Genomic DNA, 22,424 nt, shown 5'->3' with positions numbered 1-22,424 from the left:
TATTAAAGCTTTTTTTAAAAAATGGAATACATAGTTAAGGAAATCTCTTAATTACACCTGTCATTGAAAATGTTTAGATAATTCATGGTCGCACTTTGATCTGCTAATTGTGATGTTTACCTGTTGTAAATGTGGCTGTGGGGCAAAGAGGTCAGTGTCCTCGTTAATCAAAACTTTACCTGCACGGTTTGATTAGCTAACTACAGGTGAGTCATCGTGAAAAGTTGATTTAGTTTGTTAGTTGTTTTTTTACCTGAGCATATGTGTGATCAGAATGTCTATAAACACAGCAATAATTAACTCTCTTATTATGTTAATACTTAGATTCACACCCAAATATATACCTTCGCCTAACAGGTTGTGTAATTATCACTAATTGGGGGCGTCCATCTTATCATTAGGTGCTGTAATAATGCTGCCATAGGTGCGATCCTCGTGTGTTTATTATTGTGAACATGTGGCAATGGACAGGTGGAATTGTGGACATGGATAATTGGACAAGAAAACTGTCACTCTAGTCATCAAATGGTAGTGTGTGATTTTAAATAGGATGTGTAAAGATGACTGGTGGAACCACGGGCATATTGAAATATATGTTTTAAGAAATAGCACATTGTTGGTACAGCTTTCTGTAGAGATATAATCCTACTGTGGTTAAGTTAAATTAGAATGCTTCTTACATTACACAGCGTTAATAGATCATGAACATTAAATTTGTGTAAAAAAAGAATTGGCATTGCCTTGGGTGCGTTTAATTCATGTCTTTGTCAGAATTGACGGTATCCAAAAATCATTTTACTTTCTTAATAATAAATATCGCAAGATGTACCTTGAGTACACTAAACACTACATATAAGTTGTTAAAGATTTATTTTTCAAGGTTTGTGCTGACTCAGCATTTTATGTTGCTATGACAACCACTGCATGTATTAATCACAGAGATACTTATATATTGTCAAACTCAGTCTTGTCCTAGTTTACAGGATTTAAAAAAAAACAGAAACAAAAACAATTTCTTATCAAGACAAAGTCATTTGTTTCTTTTTGTGATGATTAAGTGGCAAACGAAGATGGATGATGAGATTGACATGACCGAGGTGTTTGCAGGAAGGTGCTGACTTGTTTGTCGTTGTAGCCTTTGATCGAGATGTTGTTGTCATTGCATAGTTTGCAGGCTGTCAAGTCAAACCAGTTTTCTCCTCTAAAAATGTCATAGACTATCTAAAAACTGTTCTGAAAATAAACATGTCTGTTTTGAGCAAACATGGATGGAGCTGAAACTTAAAAGAAAGGATTATGTGTGAGCAGCTGCAAACGATTAACAAGAGGTTTATTTTTGTGCGTGGCTTTCTGCCAGGAGATTTCTTAAGTAACAGAACTGCTGTCACATATTGAGTGAGATACTTGCGGGTAAGGCGTGAAACTCAAAATAGATGTAAGATCATAGATTCCTTGAAAATATGAGCGCAAAACTGAAGGCAAAAAAGATTGGCCGATTCTGCTATCAATAATATTGCCATAAGTTTTGCACCAAAATTAATAGTTCTGATTCATATACAAGGTTTGACAAAGTTGTCCAAATATGTGTTCTCTGTGTTGGTTATCACTTCATACAGGTTGATGTTTTTGGAAATTTTTTACATTAAAAATATTGAAACATTAACAAAAGGTTAATTATCAGTGAAACTGTAGCTAATCTCTTAAGTGTCTCTTCCCCCCTGAGAAATTTAGGTTTAAACCTTATCTTAAATTTGCCACACATTAAAAAAAATGACTGTTTTTTTTTACATAGTCAGTTAAGAAAGCACTATAAGTATAGTGTACAGATCAATAAAGTTAGCCTCTAATTTGCATATTAAGTTTACCGTAATACTTGCAAGACAATTGTTTAATTGGCCACACAGTAGATCCATCCACATACAAGCATATGTATATTTATAGACTGAAATTCCCCGGTAACCTGCTTAGCCAGTACAGCCACAAAATACAAGTTGAATCAGTTAAAAAAAAAAAAACATATGTAAGCGGTCTAGCTAGATCTTTGTCTATACAAAGGCTGGGCACGCTGTAAATGTGGCTTGAGAAAGCACTGGAGTATATGTACATCAGTCGGGGAACAGCCAAAAACAGGTACTGTATTCGTACAGGTATTTATATGCATTGCACGATAGCTGCACAGATTCCTGATCGCAGGGGCGATGCTGGATCAATTCTGATTGGCTGGGTGAAATATCAGGTGGGGTTTTATGATAGATGATGAACTTTGAAAGGTTACGTTATGCTGTGTTGACATTGAGTCTGGTTGATGTATACATTTATAAGTTTACTTGAGTTCTTTTATGGCTTAAAAGCAAACATCTGTTAAGCTGTTAGGTGCATGTTCTGAAAGTCCTCCAAAATTAAAGTTTTTCCATCACAGGGATAATGCTCACTAATGAGATTATTTTAGGATTCTGCGTTATTTTTCTCTAAATTTTATAGCTTCTAATCTAAGCTTCATTTGCTTTCCAAGGGCAAGATGAAGGTTTTGTTTTTTTGTCTGTATTAATCATAACACAAGGTAGACCATGTGACTAAAATTATATTGTTTTTCATAAGATTTGAAAATTTTCATTGTTGCTTTCAATATTATTGTTTTGTATAACTTTTCAGAATATCAAAGACTTATTGACCTTTTTGTAGAATTGGTTAAAACAAGGTTTTGTTTTGTTTTGTTTTGGAGAAAACATAAAATGTTGCCATGCTTCGCCATTTTGGATGTTGATTGCAAACAGTGGCTTTTCATGCATTACAAGTTGGCATTTGCTTAGTAAGAGGGCATCGTATCTAGGAATGAAAGGTGAACTGAAATGTCAACCAAAGATTGTGTCTTTGTGGTGTTTGTGCTGTCAAAATCTGTAATTACCTCCAGCAGACCTGTTTTCCAACGATAACAATGACCTTGTTCTTAACACCGGAGATCGTTTGCCATCAGAGGCTCTCACTCCCGTCTTTATTTCAACCGTCCTCTTGTTTACTCTTCTCAAGAGTGCAGAAATGTCGCCATAAGGTGCAAAATGTCCAAAACACACCAAAAAAAAAAATCAAATGGTAAAACATTAGATTACATCTAAAGAAATTTCACCTTGTGGTATTTAGTTTTGAGCTTTTTATCTATGTCCTCTTCAAAACGCCATCATACATTTAGCAATTTTCCTACTTAAAAGTCATTGTAGTAATGTCAGATGGATTGCATCAGGAACAGACTACATGAAGTTATTCTGAAGTTAAATTATGACATTTTCATTATAATATTGCATAGTTTCTGGTCCTTGATGTTCACCTGGTTGAAGATGTCAGTAGACAATAGTATGTTGGTAAATCTCCAATGTCGAGTTTAGAATTGCTGTGGGGAATTTGCCCTGGTGCTCTGATTGTATACATATATTAACATAATACTGCATCGACTTTGCATTGTACAGAATTTCTATGTGGGGGGTGGACAGTCTGAATCTAGACAAAGATAGGCCAGTGGTCTAGAGAGATTCCAACAGCTGAGTGACCACACCATTCTTATAAGCTGTGAAAAACGTATACAACGAGATCGGACCATATTTCAAACGACCACTGATGAACCCTGTCATGCTACACGTTTGTCAATGGACGACCCTAATGAGTTTGTGGATGAAAATGGGTATTATGTTGTGTGCTATAAAATGTCAGGAAGATAATGAGAAGTATACAACCGTGTGTCAATGAATAATTGGATACAAGTAACAGACGTCCCGAAAAATGTCTTGAATGTGGCATTAAACAATTGAAGGAAATAAATCCTCCAGACTTTCGTATAAAGTACATTATGGAGAATAGCATGAATTTTGTTAAAAACCTGAACGGATTTAGTTCTCTTGACGATAAATTCCAGCTACAGACAATTTGTCACCTGAGTTACACTAATCGTCTCTCAAGTATTGTTAATATACCTTAATGTGGACATTTGTCACACTGTTTGTCATACGACTGTAGGAAAACTTTGTACACGGTCTAACCGTTAGAGCATTGTCTTGTTTGCCAGTGTTCTCTGTCTAAGTCACATGCTGCTCAAGATAAATTACATGTATTCGAATTTCTGACATTTTGTCTGCGTTTTTGTGACCCCATGTTGTAATACATGATCTCTAATCTCTAATCATTTATTAACTGGGGTGAAATGTTTTCTAGAAAGTATTTTTTTTTGTGATGCAAAATACATTTTCTAATTCAAGCATCATCTTGGTAAGTAATCAGATTTATTCTGAAGTACTGTTTTTCATTTTTTGTCCATTTTGACTGCATAAAGAGCACAACTTACCTGAGCTCTAACTGCCAGTGTATGGTGCAAATAGTATTTTTACATGCATTTTGCTTTCTTTTTACCCACTTGACTGAGACAAGAAAAATTTATAAGACTTATGTCTACATGTACATTGCAAGACTTATCTCATTTTCAGGGGTGGGGGGAGTAGGGGAGAATCATATATAAAAAGAAAAACAAGAAATAATAAAATAATTACACGGTTGCTGTTGTTTGATAAGAAGGTTAAACCTTGGTAGATGAAATGATTAATACCCAGTCTATATATAATTTCGAAGACCTACAAGTTCCCTAGATACATGGTGAACTCAACGCCGGGTTATTCACACTTTCAAACCAGATAGGTGTAGATGTCATTTTAGAAAGTGGATTAAGTAACAGTATTATCGTTACTAGGGATTACACTTTCTGAATATAGCACAGATTCTGGTGCTGAAAATTGGCTGAGATCACTGTGGTTTTCGAACCAGTCCTCAGAGTCAAGCAAGGCCTGTTGGTCGAGTGGTGTAGACAGTCAACATGTGTTGCTGGCGATTTGGTGCCTGACTCTGAGGACGCTGGTTCGAAACCCACAGTGGTCTCAGCCAATTTTCAGCACCAGAATCTGTGCTATATTCAGAATGTGTAATCCCTATTAACGATAATACTGTTACTTTCAAACCAGTCAGAATGTGTGAAGCATGTGGGAGGAATCAAACCAGAAAAATGTTGAAAAATAATCCATGATTTAATTCTGATATTTGATAAAAAATAGTTGAAATACTTGAAAAAGTCATTAATGGTCATTAAGGGTCACACTCTTACATGTATATGTATGATCTCAGTGATATATATATATATATATATATATATATATATATATCTATATATATATATATGTATATAAAATCATGTACATATGTCTGTGGGCGGTGTATAATGACTTCTGTCTTAGGTGGATCAGGCTAATTTTGCAGTTTAAATTTGTTATGTTACGCACCTGTAAGTCAGTGAAAGTTGGATGTCTGCCAAATTTAAACTCATTTACCTAAAGATGAAAAAGAAAAAATGGGTTTTTATTACATTCTACCTGAGCTGGTTCCCTTTGAATCCAGAGAAGAGCATTGTGTCATGAAGGTAGTTTGAAATTGGTCACACTTCAGTACACCTGTAATTTGTCATGTGATCCCCTTTATCCTGTAACTCTGACAAAAGTTTTCAGAATTTTCCACATTGTGTCATATTCTTCTTAAACTGTATTAGCTTTAATGGTTTTTTTAAATTAATTTCACATGTAAAGGCCTTGAAGTGATGCTTTTCATGCCAACACTCGGGCTTTTCTGATTTGACATTAATCAAACTTCACGAGAACCTCTTTAAGGGGCTCAGTAAGTTGGATGAAGCAAGCAGAGTGCTACTTGAAAAGTGCCAGACTGAGGTGAAATATGTTATATGTTTTTATTTTAGTTAAACCTCACTTTGGTAGAAAAAATTATTACTGCTACATGTTAAAATGGGCATGCTTTGTCATTTTCTTGAATTAGACAGTTCAAGCAAATACATATTATTATTTTTGAGATGCATTCATTGCAGACAGTTAAGCTTTCCATCATCAACGGGTGAAAGCTACCTGTGATTTGCATTTTATTTGCTGCTGGCATTGGAAATTGTATCAAAATACGAAAGTTTAAGAGGGCTTTCATGTTCACATGTGCTTAATATTCGTGGATCATGGTGACAATTGATGGCACTTGTAGTTTATGGCACTTGTAATTGATGGCACATGCAGTTGATGGCATTTGTACTTGATGGCACTTGTACTTGATGGCACTTGCAGTTGATGGCATTTGTACTTGATGGCACTTGTACTTGATGGCACTTGCAGTTGATGGCACTTGTACTTGATGGCACTTGTGTGGACATGTGTATAATCTTTGCGTAGTGTATCGTGTGTTGAACACCACTTGACCCCCGTTAACATGGGGTGGATGTGTACATCACACATGCATGGGAATGTTCATCAGTAACTTGCCATAGGTTAGTGGTTCACCATGCGCAGACAATCTTGGTTTCCTGTAAACATGAAAAATTGCCGCCGTAGCGTATAAAGTAAAACATTCTTGTGTACTGCATAACGTCATTCTCAAAAACAAATAAGTAAAGCACAACTTTCAGTTATTTAGTTATTCAGCTATGCTAATAGATTGTTGCAAACTGTTGGAGTCATTTATATGTATATAGATAATATATCCTTGTGTGGTTTTGTCTTCTTATTAGAGCTGTCTCAAGGGCAGCTCAGTTGTACATACGTTTATACATACATCCTGTCCACAGAAGATTATGTGTGCTGGGTTCTGTTTTTTTTTTTGACTGTTCAGTGTTGCAGCCTGAATTTCATCCTGTAAGATACTCGTTTATAACCTGTTTCACATTTCATAACCTCAAGCATAAGAACTGGCTACGAATGCAGCTCTTCTGTCTTATATCTGTACCTCCTCACATAGGTCAAAGGTCGGCGAATTGTTGATAGGTCGAATCCAAATAGGATGATGGGAAGACGGCAGAAAGCTCAAAAGAAAAAAAAAAAAGAGGACTATCTTAAGAAATTAAAGCCTGAGTAAAGAACGAGTTAAGGGGCCAGATGATTTGTTTCATTTTTAGACGAAACTTGTCGGCAGGCAGCTGTGCAAGTTAAACGGGAATGCAATGTGTCTCGTTTGTCTGTCTCCATTCTGATCTACCTGTTACCTGTGTCCAGTGGTTCGTTAAGGAGTCGTAGGTGGACCCAGGCAGGATGTACCCAGTGTTGTTGTTTTACCTGTAGGAGCTTGAGGGGATAACTTACCTGACAGAATTACCTGTGTATTACCTACATGTACCTGTGTGTCTGTCTGTGTCTAGCGGTGTGTCCTGGATGTTGTTTGATTATACAGGTGTAAACTCGTTATTCCTCAGGTGTGTTATTAAGCATTAAGGTTTGAACGCCCCTCTGGATGACATACCTGCCTAAACTATGGCTACCTTTTCAGTTGATGCTTCGGAGGCTGGGTCTGGGAACCTGGAGATTATGGTAAATGGTGGACGTGTGCCTTGTCAAGTGGAAAACAAAGGAAAACGAAGATTCCTCGCATCATTTGTGCCCGAAGACGCTACAAATCACGTGGTAGAGATGAAGTTTAATCAGGTCCCATTAGCAGGTGAGTTCAATAATCAGCCAGGTGTAAACTGATCTAATCAGTTGTCTACATGCACTTACAGTAAGTCCTTATATAGTGGATTTATATTCATTTATACATTTAGCATTCATTTATACATTTTCATTTATACATTTAGCATTCATTTATACATTTAGCATTCATTTATACATTTAGCATTCATTTTTGCATTTAGCAGTCATTCAGTTTCGTGCAGATTTGCTTTTTTACATTATCAGGGGGCTATGCTTTTAGAATTTTTTAAAAATTTACCAAAAAAAAAATCCACACAGGGGAATAAAATAATTAAAGTTTAAACCTGTATCAGACATACACATTAGCTTGTACATGTTTGGTTTCATCTGCTTTTTTGTTAGTGTTTATATTTATTCTGGTTATAGTATTGTATTGGCTCTGTTAATTAAGGCTTAGTTTCCTATGGTAATGTGACATATATATGTACACAGTAAAGTTAAAACATTCTCTTCACTTCATTAAAGGTCTGGAAAACAGATTGAAGAAAGAATTAAGTGTATCCATTTTAGCCTTTATCGTGATTTTGGGGGAAAAAATACACATTTGAATACAATTCTTGTAAAACAATTAACAAAGAAGAAAAAAAAATAAACAGCTTGCATAAAAACCAACTATGAAAAGTACACCTTTGGTCAAGCTCTATATTTATCCTGTTCTCCTTTTGACCATAAAGGTGCATTTTCTGTTTCCCGAACTGCGGCAAGTGACAGAATTGTAAATTTGTTTTTCACGTGAGCAAGTCAGTTTTATCAGGAATTGTTGTCATATACAGCATGACAATGTGCAAAAAAAACAAACATTCAAAATAGGTTAATTGTCTGACGTCTTAGCAGAATATAAGCAGATACTGCTAATTTGGGGCCGCTAAACTTGTTTGGAAATATCTATTTAAAACAAAAATCCTATTAGTATTAATCCACTATAATATACACATTGTTGTAATAAAGTGCGTGTTCGCTCTGGCCCACAAGTAAATGAGTGTCAGCTCCGACCCACAAATAAGAAAAACAGGCCCACCTTATGTATGCACAGTTTGTCAGGGACGGACCATGGTACCAATATTTGTGTGACCTTATTTTATAACACACACATATCTAGGTGAGATTATTGAGAAACTGTTTGTTTTATAACATATTGTAATTTTTCAACATTTTCATATGTTTGTAAGGTGTTTATTCAAGAATATTCTAAAGGCATTATTCTCTTTAGATTCATACTTTTGGTGAAGCCCTGAATATGGCCAATCCAAACAGTGTAGTTTTGTCTCCAATTCCTCTGAAAGTTGCTCTTTCATATGAGAAAAGTTTGAGGAATTAAGGTAATTTTTTTACCAAATCCAGGGAATTTTCCTAAATTGTATATACACAGATGTTAGGGTAAGGAGGGCTGTAGGAAAGAGGCTGAGTCAAGATACAGGGTTATATGGAAAATTGACATAAAACATTGTATAATGGGAACACACTCATTCTTAAGGAAAACACAAATTAATGTGTAAGGAAAATTAATGTGTAAGTAAGGAAAATTAATGTGTAAGGAAAATGAATTAACTTGTAAGGAAAACGAATTAACTTGTAAGGAAGACAGAGTAATGTCTATAACAAAGGCACAAATTAATGTGTATTAAAATTACAAGGTGATTAAAGCTTTCACTAAGTGACTAATTGATTTGTCAGGAAGACACATTAAAAGGAGACACAAGTTATATGTTGGATGTTAGGAAGTCATACATTAATAGGCAAAAGAGAAACTGTAATTCTTGAACTTTTTTGCATGTTTGCAAGGTGTTTATTCAAGCATAGTCTGAAGGCATTATTAGTGTTGACTGCCAAAATTATACTTTTTGTGAAGCCCTGAAACTGGCCAATGCCTCCAACATCAAATTTAAAATGTGCATAAATTGCACTGAAAGTTGCTCTTTCGCATACAAAAAGGTTTAGGAATTAGGGTAGATAATGAAGTGTAAAGGACGAATGGGATTGTTTAAGATGGACATGTTTGTGAGGTGATCAGAGTGTGTAGCCAACATTTAGGTGTATAAGCCCATTTTAGGGAGACACAAAGTGATTCACAAGGGAGACAACCCATTATGCACACAAATTAATGTGTATCTGAAATTCCATAATGAGGCAACAATTTGTGTTTCACATGAAAAGGAGATATATTCTATTCCGCTTTTAGTTGCGGGCCGTGTGCAAATATACATATTAAATAGAGATGACCTTTGAAACAACATTGAGTGTGGCATGCAACACACTGGCCGGTACACTTACCTCCCTCACATAATATCATTTCATGCTATTTATTTCTACAAGTAAAAGAATTTGAGTTTGTTTTACTTCATAGATTACTTTTATGATTTACATAAAAGGTGGACTATCAGAAATTCCTCCACTGACAAAAGGATTATTTCGGACAGTTTTTAGATATCACTTTTGTTTTTACATTTGTTATATTTTACACCCAGATGCCAGTAGGTTGAAACAGAAAATTTGTTTCAAGACATTCCAATCCGAGCTCAGCAGTATGATGTCATAATACATGTACAGTAAACTTTTACATTTCTATGTCACGCAACAATAAAACATCATACATATGCAGCTTTGATGTATCTAGGTCACCTGCTATGGCCTAAGTTTGCCATTGATTGGTCTAAAATGCATGACCTCTGCGGAGGGAGTAAAACAGAATGGCAGCATGAAATAGGCAGTTTGTTCCACATTTTCTTTAGTTTTTGAAGTAAAATAGACTTTAACACCTTCGTCTTGATGTTTGTTGTGTAACCCGATAGTGCTGAACCTTATTCCGTGTCGAGTCAAATTTGACGAGTATCGGGTTACGCAACAAACACCGCTACAGCAGTGCTAAACCCTTAAATAATGTGGGATTAAATTAACAGATCAATATGCAAATCATACTAATTAATACTTTTGAGGAGGAAACAAGTATATGAGTAATAGGGACGATTCTGTTCAATACGCAGTTTTCGAGTTATATCGTTACAACAATGGAGTGACATCCCTGTCCAAAATGACAGCGCCACTTTACCCTACAGTAGGGCTCCTTACCCGTCTTTTGATACAGAGGTGATCGTGTTTAGATCAAAGAACTGCCAGTACATCATTATTTTTGCATCAGTCTAATCCTTTTAAACTACTTTAATATGTTTTCCATGTTAAAATTACCAGATTGACCCTACCGTGCCACAAAGAGACCACGTCATGTCACAAAGGGATGTCACTCTCTTGTAGTAACATTGTATCTCAAAACGTGCGCATAATTGGAAGTCTAAAACGCTTGTGATAGCTTAAGGGACATTAGATGAGGGGAAGATGTCGGGCACAGACATTAGATAAGGGGAAGATGTCGGGCACAGACATTAGATACGGGGAAGATGTTGGGCACAGACATTAGATAAGGGGAAGATGTCGGGCACAGAAGTTAGATAAGGGGAAGATGTCGGGCACAGACATTAGATAAGGGGAAGATGTTGGGCACAGACATTAGATAAGGGGAAGATGTCGGGCACAGACATGTGACAGGCATATTTCAAGGAACTCACTTATTGAAGTGAGTTGAGTCTTCTAAAATTTAGTTCACATCTCGGTGCCATCTGATGTAAAGGCTGCCTTTGTCATGATCACTTGTTGTCATGTCCATTTGTGCAATTACAGCAAGGTGTGATTTTGTTTGGTCCTGCGATTTGTACTTTATGGACAGCTAAAAGAAATGTTCATTTATATATTTTATACACTCAAATGAAAGCAACTTGGGGCCTCTTTCACAAAACTTCGTAAATCAGCTTTTCGTAACTTTTCTCATAAATGACGTCGTCAGCGATTCATTTAATGAGAACGGCCTTTATTCATTTTTGACTTAGTTGGTACGGTTGATACCTCAGAGGACGATGTTAAATTTACATTAGAACTGCATTTATTTATTTATTTATTTGATTGGTTCTTACTCAAGAATATTATGATACTTGCAATTAAGTCCAAGAACAAATGCATATCACATGCAAATTAGGAACCCAACCAAAGCAAACAAACTAAGGCATATATGTGTTGTAGGGAAACATGTTGTTAGCTTATTTCTCAGAGAGCAAAAATTCATTGCATAAAGTGTGGATGATTGTTTGAGAATTTTGTTTAATCACATCCAGGTTTGATGACAATGCAGCATTGAGGAAGTAGGATCTCATATACTTGTGAGACAACTCCACCTCTAAAACTTGTCAAATCTTGACAAGATTTTAACTTAAGGACATCAGTGCAAATTTAAATTGAAACTATGGGTCATAGAGTACCCATGGAGCAAACTGACCTCGTTTGACCTTTGTGAGAGAAAAAAAACACACACACACTAAAAACAGTCTTTGTCTAGCTGGTTGGCTGTGATCAGAGAGGCAGGTCATCTGTGTACAGGCTGTCAACAGAGAAGCTGACACAAGTCTGTTTTTCAATTTGTACAGGTAAATGCTCTCAATCATTACACCTGCCGGGAAAATACCTGTTTGACGACAACTGTAACAATCGGCCTCAGGCAAATTAAGAGGCTAAATATTACCTGGGTAATCAGAGGTCCTGTGGAAGAGAGTGTGACCCACCTTATACAAATAGAACTGACTTCAAAGTGATTCACCTGTGGTTGTGTTACCTGTGTATGAATTCACTGACTAAGAGACTTATAAATATAGCCGTTGACTCCTTAGCAACAGATAAGTTGTAAAATGAAGCACATTCCAGAAAATATGTAAGATCTCTTCAACAAAAGAAGGTAATAACTACAAATTTTCACCCCCACAAAGTGTTGTTTTGGAAGCAAATAAAATGTTACTTCTGATGCTGAGACTGATTTTTTCAAGTAAGATATTGTCTCACCTTCTGAACAAATTTGAAAATACCTTTCCCATATCAGTGCAGAACTTTCAAAATGCTGGAAAACTGTGTATCTTCATAAAGGGCGAAATTTTATGTCATTTGTTGCATACAATGATTACATTTAACGAGACATAAACAATATTAGGCATCAAACTAGAGACGTATGAATCACTTTTAAAGGAAAAGATGTCATAAAAATTTGTTCTGCAATGAAGATAACATGTACCAGACAGAACATAAGTGAATATAAACTGGTTTTAAAGAGTTTCACATGACACATATTCACCTTGTTCTCTCTAGATAATACTTTATCTTACCTGGAGTTTTAGCACTTTTCAAGTGACTCCATTTTGCTTATTTCTGATTGATTTATTCACCTTATAGAATCACAGATAAGATTTTGTGAGATTTGATTAAGTTTATTATCAGAAAATTAACTTGTTGGTGTCAAAAGTATCATTTTAAGACCTTTGTATGCTTGTATGTATGAAAGTGCATTTTTACATAACAAACCTCAAAGGATAAGAAAACATAAAAATGATGCCAAAATCAGATGAAAGAACGTCATAACTTATTTGCAAATATGATTTTTAATATTTTTTGGGATTTATTTTTTCAAGAGAAAAGGGTATTTGAAAACATTTTTGTGTGGTGGTATTTATTGTTGTTGCATAATAATGTTCTAAATAAAGATGTGATGCTTGTCTAATGAATTTATTTGAATGTAAAAATATGATAATATTTATGAACATATTAAAAATATAAATATGATCGAAATTAATGTTCAATACATTTGTTAGCTGAAAAGAACAAATTCTAGTGCAAAAATATTTATTATATTAACCTGTGTTACATCCTCATTTTTGACATTTTTAAACAAAGGCCATGAATACCAAAAGGTGGGCCCAAATACCCAACATGTCATTTTGATGTTTTTTCTTTCCACCTTCAAGGGAAATGCAGTATCCAGTTTTGTTTTGATAATCACTGATGCACAAACATTTTACATGCACTTAGAAGGTTGTAAGAACAGGGACAATGCATTATTTGTTGACATTGATACTTGAGACATACGACAGACCAGTGAAGGTTATAATGCGGCTTAAGTTTATCGTATTCATGTTTTAAAGAGCAATGCAGTGGTTACGCACAAAGTTACGTTCTTGCTTTCAAAAGTTTTAATATATCTCAAGATGCTAGGTCAGTGGGAAGCTTTTGTGGGTGGAAGGAGAGAAAAGTTCTCTTTGTAAAGTTACAGCCTATAAGTAAAATAAGGAAGCTTGTGTGGGTAGTGGATGAAGGTTCTTTATTTCACTAACCACTCCCTTCAAAAGGTATTTGTAAGTTTATTATTATCATAGAGGGCCTCGGGGAACAGCAAACTTTTTCATTTGACACAATTACTATCTTCAAATAAAAGTTTCAATGCAGTTCAGTTCAGTGTGTTCAGGTGCTCAAATTCAGCAACTGTGTGGGTTGTCCTAGTATTCATCAACAAAGAACATTGCCCGATAAAGGAGTGCTCAGGTGTGGAAGACTGGGCAAATGTCCCTACAAGTGCTGTCTGGATGAACATCCCTACAAGTGCTTTCTGGGCAAACGTCCCTACAAGTGCTGTCTGGGCAAACGTCCCTACAAGTGCTGTCTGGGCAAACGTCCCTACAAGTGCTGTCAGGGCGAACGTCCCTACAAGTGCTGTCAAATGCTTATTGTCAATTGGTCTGGATTTTCTGACTAGGATTTCAGCAGATATTGTGATTAATTGTAAAACGGCTTGCTGCTGCTCTTTTCAAAGATCGCTCCATTTAAAATGGCCTTTTTTTTATTTCACTTGCATTCAAGTACTTAGTCCTTCTCATCGCTAGCGTTCTGCCTGGTTAGTCCATTTTGAAAAATGTTTTCATGAACAAAGTCTTCAACACCTCTTCTCTGTTCACTGGCTTTCACTTTCACTTTAACCTTTGGCCCAGTCTATTGTGAATGCAAGAACTGCTTGCATCTCATGTAGGAGTCATACTCCTGGAAACTCTTGATCATTATAAACGGGGTGACTTCTGATTAGAACTGCTGCATACCATTAGGTTTATCATAATCTGTTGTAAGTTGTTGTCAGAAAATTCAGACTAAATTTCCGTAAAGGCACCTCAGACAGTAAGAGTGTGATGGATACCTCCTGTCTGTGACAGGGATTGATTTGTGCACTACTGTTTGCACATCCCAAGACACCACTGCTATTACATCTTTCATATAAACATGAGTCTATAATAATTTTTAATCAATTAAACTGCTAAATTCCCTCTATCAATACGATTAAATTTCACAGACACTTCATACAGACTAGCCAGTGTCATAAACCACCTAAATCAATTATCCATAACTTTTCTTTTTAATAAAGTTGGCTCCTAACATGATTTTCAGGTTGATTTGATGTTTGATCTACAAGAAAGTTGCATTTCCAAAACTGAGCATGATGTTGACAGATAATCCTTTGTTTTCTATATTTGACACGTAAAGCCGGGTACAAGTGTACCCGTGTGAGCATTAGATATGAGTGCTTATGTACCCATTGTGTAAACATGCTTTCTTTTGTTTTAATACACCAGTGCAAAGGATCACAATGATCTGAGATATCCTGGCTGAATTTAGTATGCTGTAAATGTTGAACATTTGCGACCTCTAATTAAGGCGCTTTTTCCAGTGGATTTTATGCACACAATTAAATGTGTCATGATATTGATGCTAAAATCTTTTGTTTGTGTCACTAAAACCAAGCTTCATAAAACTGTGCAAATTATTTCCCAATACCAAATAGTTCTCTCACAATGTTTGAAAATATTTGGTCACAGAGGCAGTTGAAAACGCACAAGAATTGGTAAATGTCATGAAGAATGTATCTGATAGGGTTTGTAATTATACATGTAACTGTGTCTGAGAGACTTGTGCACGTGAAAGCTTTCTAGAAATTTAACAATGATGAGGCTGTTTGTCCTCTACCCCCCACCCCCCCACCCCCGACACCAAATTTGCATTGTATTAGTGCTAATGTACCCTAATGCATGAACCTTTTGGCATATGAAAGAGCAACTTTCAGTGCTATTTATGAACAGGGGGCCTCCGTGGCTCAGTTGATTAGTGCGCTAGTGCAGCGTTATGACCCAGGAGCCTCTCACCAATGCCGTCGCTGTGAGTTCAAGTGCAGCTCATGCTTGCTTCCTCTCCAGCCATGTGTGGGAAGCAACCTGTGGATGGTCATGGGTTTTCCCCCGGGCTCAGCCCGGTTTCCACCCACCATAATGCTGGTTGCCGTCATATAAGTGAAATATTCTTGAGTATGGTGTAAAACACCAATGAAATAAATAAATATTTATGAACATTTTTGATTTCATTTTGGAGATAAAACTACATTGGTTGGATTGGTCAATTTCAGGGCTTCACAAATAATTTTATCAAAATACACAGAATAATGCCATCAGAATATGCTTGAATAAACACCTTGCACACATGCGAATAGGTTGAAGAATAAGGGTAGCCAAAATCATACGTCATGTAAGTTCAGCAAGAATTATTAGTGTATATTAACTCATTATGTAAAAAGTCAGTTTATTTCAATGGGATTAAGGAATGTATACAATATACTTCTAAAGTATCATGGTTGAAAGTATTAATGTCAAAATTAAACACACGACTGAAGGTCTCCAATAATAACATTTGTATTAGAATTTTCCAACCATTTTAATGATGATGACGATTTTGTTTGTTTTTCCCAACAGGAAGTCCGTGGAAGGTGGGCGTGGTTGACCCGCGGAAGGTTGCCGTAATGAACAATAGCTCCAGCAATCTCAAACATGTGCCGATGCACAAAGTTGTGTCGTTTTATATTGAAACTGATGGAATACCCTCCCAAGAATTAGATGTGGTTGTCAAAGGTACGGAAGCTGACGGCCATGTTGGATTATTCGGTGTTGTACAGGATATTGTGTTTTGTTTTTTTTCATGAAATAATGACCTTTCATCAGAATTTTTGCTATAGATTCTTTGAGAAAACCTCAAAGTTTCTTTCTTGACACTAAGTCTTGTAAAATATTGATGCAAAAGGAAACTAAGAAAACGAACAATATGAAGCATAAAGTGAGGTCACGACATGTAGATTGATTTCATTTGCAATTTCAAATTTTGAAGTGTCAACAAAAGCACAATTTCTGATGAAAAATTGAGGGGTGAAAGGTCACATTAGCATATTTATGTCTTCGAGAAGCATGGGGTATTTTCATAGTGGTAGAATTTGTTGCTTGCTGGAATATTTTGATCTGTGTTTGTTTCATTTCTCCAGTGGTTTGCATGTGGGTGGTACTTCTGGCTGTGGTGGCTGGGAATATGATCTTGTCTGCATGTTTTCAGATTTTGTAACGTACCTGTTGATATTAAAAAAAATCATTTTTGTCAACCCAAAGAAAATGGAGATCCATGTATGTGTAGCTCTTGTAGATAAAACTTGTAGATTTACTGACAATTTACATGTGTGATATATATTACATGTTCATTTATATATCCAAATATTCTGTGTAATAATTGCAAATTCATATTATTTTAATAGGGATTAAAATATTCTTATGCTTAATCATAAGCCAGATTCCATTCAAAGAAATGTTAAATAACCGTAAGCAAATTTGAATGAAACAAAATAGACGACAGTTATTGAATTAATTACAAGTAGATATGGTCCGCTAAAATTGGATGGAATGTATCCTGTCTACATGTGTATGTAACATAAGATTATGTTCATTTTTTGAAGTATACTGACATTAGTGTTAGTCAGCGTATTTAAATAAGTAACAGTTAAAATTGTTTGATTAACAACTGTAGCAGTGGTTTGACATAAAGTGATGTTTACTTTTGTAATATTTATGTTTATGTAAACTTTTAAAACATAATCTCATAATCCAGGACTAGATCTGTCTTTACCTTGACTTGATGTGTGTCAGGAAAGACTACATGTATATTAGCCATTGATTAGTTAAGGAAAACAAAATCCTTCCTTATTTTGACTAGATTCTTGTTACAGAAAACAAGATCTATTGTTACTTTGTCTAGACCATTGTTATAAAAAACTAGATCTAGTGTTACTTTGACTAGATCATTGTTACAGAACACAAGGTCTGTTATTGCTTTGACTAGATCCTTGTTACACTTGACAAGATCAGTTATTTCTTTGATTATGTCCTTGTTACAGAACACAAGGTCTGTTTTTGCTTTGACTAGATCATTGTTACACTTGACAAGATCAGTAGTTGCTTTGATTATGTCCTTGTTACGGAATGTGATCTGTTATTGCTTTGACTAGATCATTGTTACACTTGACAAGATCAGTTGTTGCTTTGATTATGTCCTTGTTACGGAATGTGATCTGTTATTGCTTTGACTCGATCCTTGTTACACTTGACAAGATCTGTTGTTGCTTTGATTATGTCCTTGTTACAGAACACAAGGTCTGTTATTGCTTTTACTAGATCATTGTTACACTTGACAAGATCAGTTGTTGCTTTGATTATGTCCTTGTTACGGAATGTGATCTGTTATTGCTTTGACTAGATCATTGTTACACTTGACAAGATCAGTTGTTGCTTTGATTATGTCCTTGTTACGGAATGTGATCTGTTATTGCTTTGACTCGATCCTTGTTACACTTGACAAGATCAGTTATTTCTTTGATTATGTCCTTGTTACAGAACACAAGGTTTGTTATTGCTTTGACTAGATCATTGTTACACTTGACAAGATCAGTTATTTCTTTGATTATGTCCTTGTTACAGAACACAAGGTCTGTTTTTGCTTTGACTCGATCCTTGTTACACTTGACAAGATCAGTAGTTGCTTTCATTAGACCCTTGTTACAAAAGACAAGATCTGTTATTGCTGTGACAAGATCATTGTTACAAACGACCGGATCTGACCAGATTTTATCCCAGTTGTGGAACATAAGGTCCGTTATTGCTTTGATTAGATCTTTGTTACAGAGGGATGATCTGTTGCTGCTTAGATTAGGTCCTTGTTACACTTGAAAAGATCAGTTGTTGCTTTGATTATGTCCTTGTTATGAAACATGGTCTCTTGTTGCTTTGACTAGTTCCATGTTACAAAAATCAAGATCTATTGTTACCTTGACCAGATCATTGTTACAGATGACAAGATCTGTTATTGCTTTGACTAGATCCTTGTTAATCATGGCCAGATCTGTCTTTTTCTTGAATGGATAACAGAATTATCAGATTAATAGATGATTGGGTCAACCATTAGCTTGCGTGACTAGATCCTTTTCACACAGGGCAACATCTGCATTTACCTAAATTAGATTTGTAACAAGGAAGTTGGCATCCAGAATACAGTTTTGAAAATACATTAAATTACTCTTACTATTCTTTTTTTTATGTAATGAAACCTTAGTGAACGGTCTATAACCAAAATGTTTGCAGGGTAGGTTTTGTATTAGAGAAAATTTTACCTATTAACCTAACATTTGATTTGCTGATGGAAACTTCGTTGATTTAACTTCATTAAACTCCATAGTTTTAGTACCTCAAATACCGATGTCAGATTTTTTCTGTATAAATTTAGATAAACGGAATAGAAGCTGAATATGTTATTGAGCTCACTTGTTCATAATCTGTGTTATTAGATGTGGGCAAAGCATGTGAATAAATTTTACCATGTAAAATCTTTATCTCGCTAGTATTTGTTTTTCATGAAGATTTGTATACATTTATAATCTTCATACACTGTGACTTTATTTTCACACCAAATGGCAGAAAAAGAGAAAAAGGCATGTCATTGAATAATACATCATATTTTATTTTCCTTTTTATCATTTTATTTTTCTTTGTGCTTACAGCATGTTAATGGGGGGGGGAGAGTTTTTTTTTTGTAAACATTTGCTGTAATTAATTTACTTTTTCATAACTACATCAAATTTATCAGGTAAGACAGAAATAAGACATTTGTTGAAATGACCTCATTCTATTTATAGGCCACTTCGTCATGTATTTATTAAAATTGCCTGTCTGTCTATCCGTATGTATAATTCACATTAGCATACAACCTACATGTATATACTTTATATGTATAAATATTTATATGTATAGATTAATATAGGTGCCCTCACTCATATGTAAGTGCATGCATGCATGCATGCATGATTATAGCTTACTGTAACCTTCTAACCCACTCTCTCGGCTTCATGATATCATGTTGTTAGATGCATTAATGATTTCCTATTCATCGAGTCAGTGCTTGAGGCGCTTATCTAAGCAGTAATTATTAATCTAATGGCGTTTTAACTGACAGTGCAATTGCTCTTTTTGTATGTGGCCGTTTAAACTTAAAAAGTTTGCTGTTATTTTGCTTTTTTTTTTTCTTCCCCTTTTGGGTTTTTTTATTTGTTGTTTTAGCTTGCATGTGATATAATTTAAATGACTAAGACTTTAAAAGGATCAGGCTGGTGACACCCCTTTTCGGTCAGACTCTTCTGAAAACGAGAGCAAATTGTGTAGCTTCCGAAACAACAGACACATCTGTCTATTAAAGGCAAAGAAAACACTAAAGTGAAGCACATGTATATATCAGATGAAAGACCATTAAACACCGTCCAAGAAAATAGTTTGATTTATTTTATACAATCAATCATTCTAGTGTCTTTAGGTGTATCTAGAGTATGTGTGTCACCAGTGATCAATGCTAGATCCTCTCATGTTAAAATCTGTCACTGGCAGTTTTGGCTGTCAAATATTTCTAATTTGATTTGTCAAAACACACATTGTATTAATTTTAAAAATTTCTAATAATACAAAAAGGCAAGAACTGTTGTTTGAGTTTTCACTTTCAAAAAACAAGATTTTGGTCTGTAACAAGCTATGGGGTCATGCCAATTTTAGTTTTTTAGGTATTTTAGTTAAAAAATCTTTCCAGTTCTGCATCAAATTGATGTTTTTTTTACCCTTTTTTTTGTTTGGTGTCTACTCAAAGTTCTGAACTTAGTGGGTTCAGTTCCAACCATAGAAGGAGCAAATTGCTAAATATGTGAGTGTATTTTTATGCTGAACTGTACTGATAATTGTGTTCATTTGTTGTGATTTCTTGAGTTCACTTCCACTTTCGTTTTCAGCACCCAGTGGTAAGCCCGTCAGCAGTAGGCTGTTCCCAGAGGGTACCGGATACAGGGTGGAATACACACCCACTGAAGTCGGTATGTAAATTATGTAAACATTTTCATCATTTATAAGCTTTTTTGAACAGGCTTTCAAGATAATGGATGTCACAAATAATGTTGATGGCGCTAATTACCTCATTCATGGATCACTCAAAAAGTTTGAGGAGTACATGTTGAAACCTGCAGTGTGAGGAGGGCAGGTTGGTGAGGGGTGTCTGAACCAAGTTGATGGAGGTCTACAGTCATTCAGTTAAAGTTTCCACCTGATGAGATCCGAAGACCTGGGTTCAGGTCTACCCCAGTTGTTTGACCAAACATGTCATAATAATCATGTGCAAATTAGACTTTTCTTTTGACATTATAAGTTACATGGTTACTCAGAGACAGGATCATTCAAAAATATAATCCTCATAGCAGTATTGGGTAAGACATCCAACCCATCAGTTCAGCACAGAAGACAGAAATATAGATGAATCGCTATGGTGGTGTGACCACTGTTTTCACCACTGACCAAAGGGAGATAACCTAGTCAGCAGACACATCAGCTGCAGGATACGGGAATGTACCTGTCTCCTGTGTGACTGTTACTGTCCAATAAAAACCTGAGTATTTTGTCTGAAGCGGGATAAACAAAAACACAAACACATAAATGTGATACTAAGAACAATGGTTTCAAAAGATTTCTTTGATATGTGGACTAATGGCATCCAGATCAGTGTGATAAGACTTTGTTTCTCCAGATGTAGTGTATATTATTAGCTACATGGTTACTCAGTGATAGGATACGCAAATACAGGTATATACAGTGTCAATAATCCTCATATTGGGTAAGGATTATTGACACCATAGATGTCCGTATCCTATCACTGAGTAACCATGTAGCTAATTTATCCTGCAAAGACCCATCAAGTCAGTGCAGAACACTGATGTATAGGTGAATTGTTTCAGCGATGTGACCATTGCATTCACAACCCAATAAAGGGTTTGTTATCCAATGAAACACGGAGTATGTTGTCTGATGCAGGATAAACATACACATGTATTTCATCTTCTTGACGTTTGTTTTTTTCAGGAACATATACAATTCAAATTTTCTTTGCTGGCTCCCCTGTGGCGGGCACTCCATTCAGTGTTAAATCCTATGACAGTACATCTATCCAAGTCAGTGAAGTCCCAAATGGCATGGTGGGAAAGCCTGTGGACTTCTTCAGTAAGTACCTCAAGTTGAGCGTCGAGCATTCCCTCATTATTAACCCTATACCTGAATTTTAACAGCCAGAAAATTCAACTTTGTTTGAATATTTCAAGGTGGCTAGAACATGCACAGAGAATTAAATTTGCAGCATTGGAACTTTGAAGTATTAATATCAATGGTTAAAGTTTAGTTCTCAAGAATTTGTGCCAACTTGTGAAGTTATATTTGGAAATATGCATTTTTGAGTAAGGCGTTAAACGACAGTCGTGGAACTGAAATAAATTAAATGAATTAAACAATTAGTCAGTGAGTTAGATTGTCAGGTGGTTTATGTAATTGAAATAAATTAAATGAAATAAGTAAATTGAGATTCAGTTTGTCAGGTGGTTCATGTAACTGAAACAAATTAAGGTAAATAGATTAAATTTGAGACTGTCAGGTGGTTCATCAAACAATCAGTCAGTCAGTTGGTTTATATCTCTCAAGTATATGGTGTGGGGTGGGGGTTGGGATTTAGCTTACAACTCTGATGCACAGATAGTTTGTCTTATGTAGAGAAAAAGTATACTTGAGATTATGGATTTAGTTTGTGTTTTTTTTTTTGTTTCAG

The 22,424-nt window shown here is 35.5% G+C and overlaps 1 protein-coding gene across 1 annotated transcript in view; it reads left to right on the top strand.

The window, feature by feature from the left end:
* The window catches only part of LOC135479762 (filamin-B-like), a 137,059-nt gene that overhangs the window by 61,022 nt on the left and 53,613 nt on the right, over positions 1–22,424 (top strand). Inside the window, exons 17-20 of the mRNA XM_064759668.1 lie at positions 7,342–7,509; positions 16,190–16,345; positions 20,575–20,655; positions 21,692–21,829. Coding sequence (XP_064615738.1) covers positions 7,342–7,509; positions 16,190–16,345; positions 20,575–20,655; positions 21,692–21,829 — 543 coding nt within the window. The remainder of the gene's footprint in view (positions 1–7,341; positions 7,510–16,189; positions 16,346–20,574; positions 20,656–21,691; positions 21,830–22,424) is intronic.

This window comes from Liolophura sinensis, chromosome 12 (assembly GCF_032854445.1).
Source record: "Liolophura sinensis isolate JHLJ2023 chromosome 12, CUHK_Ljap_v2, whole genome shotgun sequence".
Classification (NCBI taxonomy): domain Eukaryota; kingdom Metazoa; phylum Mollusca; class Polyplacophora; order Chitonida; family Chitonidae; genus Liolophura; species Liolophura sinensis.
Note: the sequence above shows the minus strand (reverse complement) of the source record. Positions and strands in the feature narration are given on the sequence as shown.